We start from the raw sequence: 11,564 nt of genomic DNA on the forward strand, positions 1-11,564 counted from the left end.
TTGCGGACGATGTGGTTCTGTTGGCTTCGTCAAATCAGGACCTTCAGCGTGCACTGGGGCAGTTTGCAGCCGAGTGTGAAGCGTCCGGGATGAAAATCAGCACCTCCAAATCCGAGGCCATGGTTCTCGACCGGAAAAAGGTGCTTTGCCCTCTTCAGGTCGGTGGAGTGTCCTTGCCTCAAGTGGAGGAGTTTAAGTATCTCGGGGTCTTGTTCACTAGTGAGGGACGGATGGAGCGTGAGATCAATAGATGGATCGGCATCTGCAGTGACGCCGTCGCTGTATCGGACCGTCATGGTGAAGAGAGAGTTGAGTAGGGGGGCAAAGCTCTCGATTTACTGATCGATCTACGTTCTGATCCTCAGCTATGGTCATGAGATTTGGCTCATGACCGAAAGAACGAGATCACGAGTACAAGCGGCCGAGATGAGTTTCCTCCGCAGGGTGGCTGGGCGCTCCCTTAGAGATAGGGTGAGGAGCTCGGTCACTCGGGAGGAGCTCGGAGTCGAGCCGCTGCTCCTCCACATGGAAAGGAGTCAGTTGAGGTGGCTCGGGCATCTTTTCCGGATGCCCCCTGGATGTCTCGCTGGAAAGGTGTTCCGGGCACGTCCCATTGGGAGGAGGCCCCGGGGAAGACCCAGGACACGCTGGAGGGACTACATCTCTTGGCTGGCTTGGGAACGCCTTGGGGTTCCCCCGGAGGAGCTGGGGGAGGTGTGTGTGGATCTGGAGGTCTGGGCGGCTTTGCTTGAGCTGCTGCCCCCGCAACCCGACTCTGGATAAAGCGCAAGAAAATAGATGGATGGGTTATGTCAAAATATGTAATTAAACAAATCATTTAACCAAGTCTATCCATCCATTTTCTACAACCCCATACTCCTTTTAAAGGTCATGGGGTGCTGGAGTCTATATTTAGTCAAGCATTTAATTATATATTTAAATATTTGGGTTGGTGTGTCAAAATATGTAATTAAACAAATCATTTAACCAAGTCTATCCATCCATTTTCTACAACCCCATACTCCTTTTAAAGGTCATGGGGTGCTGGAGTCTATATTTAGTCAAGTATTTAATTATATATTTAAATATTTGGGTTGGTGTGTCAAAATATGTAATTAAACAAATCATTTAACCAAGTCTATCCATCCATTTTCTATAACCCCATTCTCCATTTAAGGGTTATGGGGGGCTGGAGTCTATATTTCGTCAAGTATTTAACAAAGCATTTCATTATATGTAAAATATTTATGTTTAATTTTTTTTTTTTTTTAGACTTGTAAAGGAGGGCAGCAAGAGACCTTCAGTAAAGAGTTACAAACTCCATTCACAACTTTGTGGTACAAGGACAAAATTCATGACATCTCCTTTGACAGAATGAAAAGGGGGGGGGGGTCGTCAGACCAAATGCCGTTTATCGTAAACTGCACACTGAAACGTGGGTTTCTTTTGTATTTTTGTTCGATTGTTTCCTGCCCTTTTCCATCGTCGTGACCTGGACTTGCACAGGTTCATACACTGGGTTCATGATTGGCCAATAACTCATCTGTAGTAATCAGCTGATGTACCTAATAAAGAGGAACCTTAAGTATGTGCTCCAAACTCTGGCTGAAGGTTTGCACTGACACAAAACTTTCTAACCAGCATCCGATCAGCGCAAAGCCTGTTTTCATCTTCTTCACTCGTCTTATTTAACAGATTGGCTGTTACACATCTAACGCTGCACCATAAACCAGAGTTGGTAACACCATGCAAAGCTGCAGTCAAAACATATTTACAGTACATTTGCCTACGAGCACGCCCATTATGCACAGATTTACCTACTGCTGGTGTTGAAACATAAGGAGGAAGATCAACATAAACCCAACAAGTGCAAACTGTAAAACATAACTTTTAATATGATCCAAATTCAATGAGTAGTAGAGAAATAACACAATTCGCACCTTACAAAAAAAAGAAAAAAAAAAAAGAAAAAGATATACATACGAGATGATGTGCATTAGGAGCAACTGTGAAAATAACCTGGAACAGCCAAATGCAAATGCGGCATCTATAAGATAACAGTCTTTATGAGTTCCAGCTGTGAGGCCAAATCTCAAATGACACTGTTCCTCATATAGAGTCCTACTTTTAGCCTGAGACCCACATATTGTGACAGCAAGCACAAAGCAGACCAACATCCAGATGAATAAGTGTAATTTGAGAAGCCCTTAATGAAATACAGCTCATTTTTTCTTCTTTTCATCTTTTTTACTGCTTTCCCCTTTTTCCTTCTCATCCTTTTTCTCCTTGTCATCTTTCTTATCTTTCTTGCTTTCCTCCTTTTCCTGCCCCTCCTTCTTTTCTGCATCACGATTGGAAATCTTGTTGTTGATGAGGTTGTGCAGAGCCACCACAGAGCGTATGAGCGATGCCAAGTAGACCACCAGCATCTGATCATTGGTCTTCAGGTAGAAGGCCTTCGTGAAGTCCTGTAAAGAACATGAAGTTCTCACCAACAAATTAAAACCACTTGTGATCAACAGATACAGGTTTCTCAATGGCCAATGCTGATATTTAGAGAGCTACCCCCCCCATGCAACACACACATGCACATTTGTTTCCAAACTCCAGTGCAATTCATTCTAATTTACTACAACTTCTTCTTTAACAAAAAGTGACACATCACCTTTACAGTTTTGTTTTCTTTCTCAAAAATTTGTCCATGCTCTATTAGCGGTGATCAAGCATGACCATCATCTGAGTTGCCAGATACAGCTGATGGTTTCCAGCCTAAAACTGTTCAAGAAATGCTAAAATGCATAGAAAAAAAAATAACTAAAAATATTACCTAACATATAAATATTATACGGCCGGCACAGGGGCTTATTGGTTCGCACTGTTGTCTCACAGCAAGAAATTTGTGGGATCACTTCCTGCCTGGTCCTTTCTGTGTGGAGTTTACATGTTCATGTGGGTTCCCTCCAGGTGTTCCAGTTTCCTCCTTCCAAAGCTAGGTTAATTGGAAACTTTAAATGGACTATAGGTGTGTGTGTGTGTGCACGCACCTGAATGTAGCCCTGTAATAGACTGGCCTCCTGTCTAGGATAGGGCTGCATAATATGTACTGCGACTGCCTATAATATGTACTGCGACACATGACTCTTGCAGGATCATCTTTTCTGTATCCAAAAACACTGTAGTACATATACCAAGCCTGTATGTGGTGCTGTAACATGTCCACAAAAAACAGAAAAAGACTGGGGCATGCGCACAACCAATATAAGGAGTTAAGGCTGAAGGCAGATGACATGAACAGACTCAACAAGCCCTACCTGTGGCAATCAGGCTGTATAATCCCCCCACCCACCTTCTGCAGGATGAATACATAATGAATGCATAATGAATGAGTTTTTCAGTTATTCAGTTATGCGCAATACTGTCAAACATCTTGTGCAAATGTCTTCCAGTCATTTCACATAAATTTGTTGTACTTACTGTATAAAAAAAACAAAACATTGTTTACCGTTTCTGTACTATGGCAAAACAATTTCCTTCAGGATAAATAAATTTGATCTCTTAACAACAACAACAACATGTCATTAATTATAAATGGCTGAGGTTAAAGAAGCAGGGCTATGACATCTTTCAGAAACGCTCCATAGATTTTCCACATGGAACCAGTTTTCAATAGTAGCGTTTTCAGCCACCAAAGACAAGACAAGTTGCGAGGGAGCCACCTGCTTTTTCTTTCTTTTTTTTCTTGAGCTGAGAACGTCACTGATGCCTGCAGCACAGCGAGGGAGAAGGTGCATGTCACACACATCTTTGACAATGTACACTCAACAAAAATATAAACACAACACTTTTGGTTTTGCTCCCATTTTGTATGAGATGAACTCAAAGATCTAAAACTTTTCCACATACACAATATCACCATTTCCCTCAAATATTGTTCACAAACCAGTCTAAATCTGTGGTAGGGAGCACTTCTCCTTTGGGGGGGGGGATACCAGTCAGTATCTGGTGTGACCACCATTTGCCTCATGCAGTGCATCCTGCTGCAACATGAGGTGATGTTCTTGGATGTATGGCACAACAATGGGCCTCAGGATCTCGTCACGGTATCTCTGTGCATTCAAAATGCCATCAATAAAATGCACCTGTGTTCTTCGTCCATAACAGACGCCTGCCCATACCATAACCCCACCGCCACCATGGGCCACTCGATTCACAACACTTACATCAGAAAACCGCTCACCCACACGATGCCACACGCTGTCTCCCATCTGCCCTGAACAGTGTGACCCGGGATTCATCCGTGAAGAGAACACCTCTCCAACGTGCCAAACGCCAGCGAATGTGAGCATTTGCCCACTCAAGTCGGTTACGACGACGAACTGGAGTCAGGTCGAGACCCCAATGAGGATGACGAGCATGCAGATGAGCTTCCCTGAGATGGTTTCTGACAGTTTGTGCAGAAATTCTTTGGTTATGCAAACCGATTGTTTCAGCAGCTGTCCGAGTGGCTGGTCTCAGACGATCTTGGAGGTGAACATGCTGGACGTGGAGGTCCTGGGCTGGTGTGGTTACACATGGTCTGCGGTTGTGAGGCTGGTTGGATGTACTGCCAAATTCTCTGAAACGCCTTTGGAGACGGCTTATGGTAGAGAAATGAACATTCAATACACGAGCAACAGCTCTGGTTGACATTCCTGCTGTCAGCATGCCAATTGCACACTCCCTCAAATCTTGCGACATCTGTGGCATTGTGCTGTGTGATAAAACTGCACCTTTCAGAGCGGCCTTTTATTGTGGGCAGTCTAAGGCACACCTGTGCACTAATCATGGTGTCTAATCAGCATCTTGATATGACACACCTGTGAGGTGGGATGGATTATCTCAGCAAAGGAGAAGTGCTCACTATCACAGATTTAGACTGGTTTGTGAACAATATTTGAGGGAAATGGTGATATTGTGTATGTGGAAAAGTTTTAGATCTTTGAGTTCATCTCATACAAAATGGGAGCAAAACCAAAAGTGTTGCATTTATATTTTTGTTGAGTGTAAACATGCATGCTTAATTTAATTATGCTAAATTGCAAGTTCTGCAATTTGCACATTGGTGTGTTGCAAAAGATATATTGTGCAGCCCTATTCCAGGGTGAAGCCCACCTCTTGCCTTATGACTGCTGGGATAGGCTCCAGCATTCCCTTAACCAAGACATGTTGGGGAAGATGACTGGAACAATAGTCTTCTCCAACATGGCATTTTGCCTGGAGGCCTATTTCGCAAACAAATCATACCATTTGGAGCATAATTTTGAGAGAACATGACTTTTGTGCAAAGCTACCAAGACAACTGAATCTTTGGGGATTGATCGTACACAGACTGAAGTTTACCTTTGTAGGATTTAATACAATTTTTATTGGTTATGTTTTTTTGGGGGGGTTGTTTTTTTTGGGGGGGGGGGGGGGTGTCACTCTGTATTGTCACTAAATATAAATAATTATTTTAACTGTCCCAGTTGCTTAGTGTATCATACAAAGCAATGCAAGCAAAGTACGCCTTAAATAAAAATCCTACAGCAACAAACCATTTGTTTACAACAAATCAAATTAATTTGTCTTGCACCCCACAAACACACATACCTCCCCCCACCACAATACCTCCATATGGCCAATGGGGTATTTAAAATAAGTAAATAAAAGTTTAAAGTCAGAGTTCAATTAAAATCAAGCAAAACAGAAATCACCCAAAACCTACCAGTAGATTTACATCCGGCAGCAGGTTGAAGACATCCTGCAGCTGGTAGATGATCTGGTGGTTGATGGGAAGTTTTCCTGTTGCTACCCTGTCCAGATACGAGCGGATGTCTAACAACTTTGAGTTGAGACCCTTCAGGCCATGAACCTGGTTTGTGATGCGCTGTGAAAGAGTTCCCACTGTGGTATCCTTGATATCTCTGAGAACAGAATATATATATATATATATATATACATATATATACACACATATATATATATATATATATATATATATATATATATACACACACATACACACACACCAATTACAAAAGAAGTTGTCCTTCCACTGATCATTTGAATCACATTATGCATGAACCCAAAATTTCTAGAAGTACCTGAGCAAGTGCTCCACTCCAACTTCCTCTGCTTCCTCAGCTCCAATCTCACTGGTGACATGTTCAAATGTCTTGGATGTTGGCGTGCCGTCCTAGGAAAAAAATGGATGATGACATCAACCTGAATACAGACAAGCTGACAATTGCACAATTCTCTTCAAAAACCTCTCATGAAAAATAATAAAAATGTAACAAAAGGACCAAATTCACACACACACACACACACACACACACACACACAAAAAATGTAAATTCATTATTATTTCAAATTAAGAAAGCAGGCTGAAATTTTCAGACATTCTAAATGGCTAAACACTTTAACAAACATTTTATTTCCATACTGTACAATTACCTACATCATGTATTTCTTCTACAGAGATGTATGCTTCTGTGGGTAGACCAAGGTCTTTGGGCTTCACGTCGATAATGACCAACACCTGCACGACAGAAAGAATGAAAAAAAAAAATATATATATATATATATATATATAAAACAAAGTGATATCCAAACCACTTAAGAAATCATCAAAATAACTACATACCGAATTGGTACAGTACTGCTTGATAAGCTCATTGATGGCAATGTCGTTTTTATGTAATTTTGGTCCTGTGTGGTACCAGCCAACTATTCTTTCTCTGGCTACAAATGAGATGGAAAGTTACAAATACACATTAAGATCAACATTTATTTAAAAAAATCCACAGCACACAAGTAGGCAATACTTTACCATTTACTTTCTTGAACATGCCATACATGTTCTCCAAGTAGTCATGATCCAGGAACCACACAGAGTCGTCCCGGTCATCCTCATCAAATGGCACTTCAAAACAGAATATTCAGTAACATCAGTGATTTGACAAAATCTGTATGTCAAAAACATTTAGCTACCTTGAAAAACTATTTTATTTCACATATTCCATCAGAAAAAAAAAAACTCCAAACAGTCATCCATAAGCAATAGCACAGTGACAATTTTTGTAGTTTTGACTCTGTATACCAATACAATGGAGATGAAGATGAATGAATCAAGACTGTTTGATTGAATGAAGTCCAAGATATATTCAGTGACTTGGAAATGTTCATGTGTGCATCCCAAGGCCCTTGATTTTCTAATCTGTATGAACAATAATGATTGTATTTAGGCACTTCATTTGAAAATGAAGCGACTATGTATAAAAATACCTGTAATTCAAAAAATAGTGAATACTGTTGATAAATAAATACATAAATAATACATTTTTAAAAACATTATTTTGATACATAATGATACTGAATGGGGTGTCACAGATAACAAAATCCATGGTTTAGAGTGGGTAACAGTTTTTAAGTCATGGATCAGAACATTTTATGGATCAGCAGTAAAGACAAATGCTATTCTGCTTTTTTTATTTTGAAAAATAAGTAATGAAAATAAGGAACTTTTACCTGGGGTCCTGAATGAAAACAAGGTCTCTAATGTTTTACATACTTCACAATAAAATACTTAACTGTTGTGTTAAACTGAAATATGAACAGTATCAGTGAATAAAAACAAAATAGCCTTTGTCAAAATCAGACAAAGGCTAAGAAAAAAGAAAAAAAGGAAAGAGGAGCAAAAGTGATCTAAGTTTATAACTAACCGTTTTCTTCCCTTTTTTAACAAGAGTTGAGGGAGTCTACATTGTCTGGTGAGAAGGCAACAATAATAATTTTATTTATAACCCTTTCCAGATAAATACATTCATCCTTCCCACTGATCAGAATTCAACCAAACCAGTGGTCCCGGCAAGCAGACACTCGGGAAAATGCATTATTTTCCGGAACTGTGGATGTTCAGCCACTTCAGCTACGCATGCGATTCGGGCGCGACACTCAATTCACTGGGTTCACAGCTGCACATGGAAGGGATGACAGTAAGTTTGTCCTCAACCCCATTAACATGAACTGATTCAAAATTGCCAACATCCACATCATCAGGCACCCAAGAATCAATTTTTTCCCCACCTCTATCAACAATATTTTCATTCATGCAAAAGAAAACCTTATATACCCGCTTACACCTATTAAGGGTCACAGGACTTTGAATTATTGTTAAAGATTAATACAATCACTCTCTGCTACTCGAGAGTATAAACTCCTATGGATCAGGGTTAGGTTTAAGCCTGGTTCACAAGGCAAGATTTTAAAATTGATACCGGGACAAGACAATCCAAAATGTTGAATATCCCCGATTTGCGGTCTAAGCGCTCCTGACATCCTTCCGAGCAGATCAGAGCGCTCTCAACACACCACACACACAGCAGGAATATCTGATAAGATTATCTTTAGCATCATCACGATAATCGGTGCTTCCGGCAATTATCTTGCCGTGTGAAACAGGCATAAACAAATCAGCCATACCAGTAGAAGTTCAAGGAAAAGCAACAGCACAAGGGGTTGTCACATGATGATGATCAGCTAGTCAGAGGCATTCCATCTTCCATACCTGCAGCCACAAGACACTTCTTCCTCTAATATAACTAACATAAGCTGCAGCGTATCAGCCGTTCGTGTTGTCCTGGGATGTTACATCACATTATTTGAAATCAGAACAAACTCAAAAATAAATACTTCACTTTGTTTAACATGACAGACGTTCATATTTACATAAATCATACAGCATCATGTTATCGTAGATCACACAACAAATTTAAAAACAGATATTTCACCATTTTTGTGGACCACAAATTTAAGTGTTGCACATGGTATTTTCATTGCTGTTGGTGCTAGGGCTGGGGCAACACAACTGATTATGTTGATTTTCGTACACTGGCTTTTGCAAGTTTGAATGGCTTTTGTTGGTTCAGTGTATTGTTTTTGTTGTTTATGGTCTAACCTTACCCACCCTACGATATTTATACATTCTAAAACAATAATAAAGCATACCAAAAATACACTGTCTCACCAGTTAACATTATGCAGTTACACAATAGAGGGCAAAATGGCACAAAGCAAAGGTGCCCTGGAAGCAAAATTGACAGGGAGCGAAGTTTGTCTTGGGAGTCCTGCAGCCACTGCCTTTAATTTTTGAAATAGCTAAAGCAATGATAGCATGGTACTCACCAGCAAAACTATTTGAAACATCAAGAACTTTCTTTTGCCATGATCCCAGCAGGACACCAACCACTCGTTTCTGATTGCCAACTTTCCCTATTCTGTAAAAATTAACAAAATAAGCAATAGTCTGTTACAAGACAAAGAAATGTACACATTATAATGGTATGAGCCAAATGTGACTCATGGGAGAACAATGTTACGGGGGGCAATAACATGACAACTCCATGTGTTGGATGATTCAGGGGGAATCAAACCCACCATGATTCATAAACACTGGAATGAGCTGTGAATTAGCATGTGCTAAGGGTCCTTCTATGTCAATTCAACGAGGGCCTCACGCACTGTCTCAGATTTTCTTCAAATTTTAATCAAATATTCTCAGACTATTCAGAACAACAAATCTTACAAAGTCTAGTAACCGTGGAAACCTTGGGGAATCCCCCTGGCAGATCTATGTGCAAGCATTCTGGGGTGTGCCATGAATCATATGAATGCAGTGTGTGCACACAAAATTAAATTGTCATTTCAGCACTAGAAATACATTCGCAAGTGCACAAATTAGCCATAATTGGATGCTTAAATTAACCAGGAAGGAGTTTCATAAAGAAGGACATATTTATAACACAAAGTAGATATCAATACCTTCAAAATGGAAACAGTCTGAAGAGTTTTATTTACTGCCCACATGAGCTTTTCTTCTAATAAAATTCGACCACAAAATGTTTTTTCAGATTTCAGAGGTTTCTCCCACAATAACTGTTTACCACAGATATGCCAAATTTACATATTTCATAGCCAGTATAACTGGCATTAAGGTGCCAAGAAATGGAAAGACTTCTTTGAGTGTAATGGTGTCTTCAATGTCTCAAACATGGATGCTCACAATAGTCAATGTAATATTTTCCATAGTCTGAGCATACATAAACTTCACAGTTTAGTGTCAATGTCTGTTGTCTGACTATAGTCCAAGTCTGGGTGTCCATGACAACTGCCATAGAAAATTTCAGGCCTCTAAGTCCATTATTTGCTGAGATATTCTACCTTGAACATGGCTCCATAAATGACGGCCCTAATTTTTGCCTAAAAAACGGCAGACCCCATGCACACTAAATTGGCCATATCTCAGAAATTACTTGGCCTCCAGGCCTCAAACTTCAGATATGTTGATCTGAATAGTCTGGGAATATTTGATTAAAATTTAAAGAAAATCTGAGACAAAGTGCGTGAGGCCCCTCAAATCTTCGTTGAATTGACATGGAATGACCCCTAAGCGAATGCATCATCCTCATTTTAGTCACAGATTAAAAAAAAAATTATGTAAGCATTGTGTCACTCTTGTTTATTTTACTAAATCAGCCCAAATATGATGTACTTGACTCATTAAACTGAACATTTAATGAAAGTTTCTAAGCTCTCAGCGCTGCTCTGACTCAGCAGGGCTAATGTTAGCTTAGCAATAACGTTACCTTTCTGGACGCTTCAACTGCCAGCACTTACTAAATCTGAACACACTAATTAAACTTACTGACCTGTTAAAATGATCGACTACGCTGAGCAGCACAAGAGGATGAACAACGACATTTTCCACCGCTAAATCCGGCATAACTGCAGGTAGTGAAAATAAACAGGACACTGGACAATGACGGCAGTCTTCTTCTGTGAAACTGCAGTGTGAGCACAAAGACGACGCAGTACTGCCCCCATCAGTCTAGATATCGTCGTCGCCGCAGAGAACTAAAAAAAAATAAGAGAGAGAAGAAGCTGTGATGTATTTTTGACATCAGCCACTAGATGGAAGTGCAGGATCGAGCAGATAATGATGATGACGTTATGAGACGGTGGTTAACTTTGATGCACCAGATCAAGAAGCCAGATAAAGCAGCTTTGCTGTGCCTATGTAATTTCCTATAGACATATCTGCCACCTGCTGAATGGTTAATGAATGCTGGCTTGGCTTGAGACCTTTTCAGAACACCAGGGGCTGTGTGTGTTTCGGAAGGTAAAACTGGAGTTGTGTCATGAAGGGCATCCTGCGTAAAATCTGTGCCAAATACCAATGCGGATCTGGTTGTATCTGTTGTGGTGACCCCGAAGAAACGAGAGCAGCTGAAAAGACAACAACAACGAACAGCAGTTGTTGAATTTACAGCAGTGTTCAGAATAATAGTAGTGCTATGTGACTAAAAAGATTAATCCAGGTTTTGAGTATATTTCTTATTGTTACATGGGAAACAAGGTACCAGTAGATTCAGTAGATTCTCACAAATCCAACAAGACCAAGCATTCATGATATGCACACTCTTAAGGCTATGAAATTGGGCTATTAGTTTAAAAAAGTAGAAAAGGGGGTGTTCACACTAATAGTA

The 11,564-nt window shown here is 40.2% G+C and overlaps 1 protein-coding gene across 1 annotated transcript; it reads right to left on the bottom strand.

The window, feature by feature from the left end:
• Window positions 1-1,870: 1,870 nt before the first annotated feature.
• Window positions 1,871-10,880, bottom strand: psmd7 (proteasome 26S subunit, non-ATPase 7). The gene is made up of 8 exons (XM_034176694.1): window positions 10,728-10,880; window positions 9,205-9,296; window positions 6,851-6,943; window positions 6,665-6,762; window positions 6,479-6,559; window positions 6,123-6,214; window positions 5,744-5,942; window positions 1,871-2,468 (listed from the first exon to the last, which is right to left on the bottom strand). The coding sequence occupies exons 1-8, from the start codon at window positions 10,799-10,801 to the stop codon at window positions 2,223-2,225; spliced, it is 975 nt and encodes a 324-aa protein (XP_034032585.1). The 5' UTR covers window positions 10,802-10,880; the 3' UTR covers window positions 1,871-2,222.
• Between the last annotated feature and the right edge of the window lie 684 nt (window positions 10,881-11,564).

This window comes from Thalassophryne amazonica, chromosome 8 (genome assembly GCF_902500255.1).
Source record: "Thalassophryne amazonica chromosome 8, fThaAma1.1, whole genome shotgun sequence".
Taxonomy (NCBI): Eukaryota; Metazoa; Chordata; class Actinopteri; order Batrachoidiformes; family Batrachoididae; genus Thalassophryne; species Thalassophryne amazonica.

Excerpts from the sequence above, each read along its gene's own strand:
- psmd7 (XM_034176694.1), bottom strand. The coding sequence starts at position 10,801 with ATGCCGGATTTAGCGGTGGAAAATGTCGTTGTTCATCCTCTTGTGCTG. Across the intron at positions 6,763-6,850 it reads CATGTTCAAGAAAGTAAATG|CCAGAGAAAGAATAGTTGGC; the intron begins GTAAAGTATTGC and ends TCTCATTTGTAG. Across the intron at positions 5,943-6,122 it reads GGAGTGGAGCACTTGCTCAG|AGATATCAAGGATACCACAG; the intron begins GTACTTCTAGAA and ends TTCTGTTCTCAG.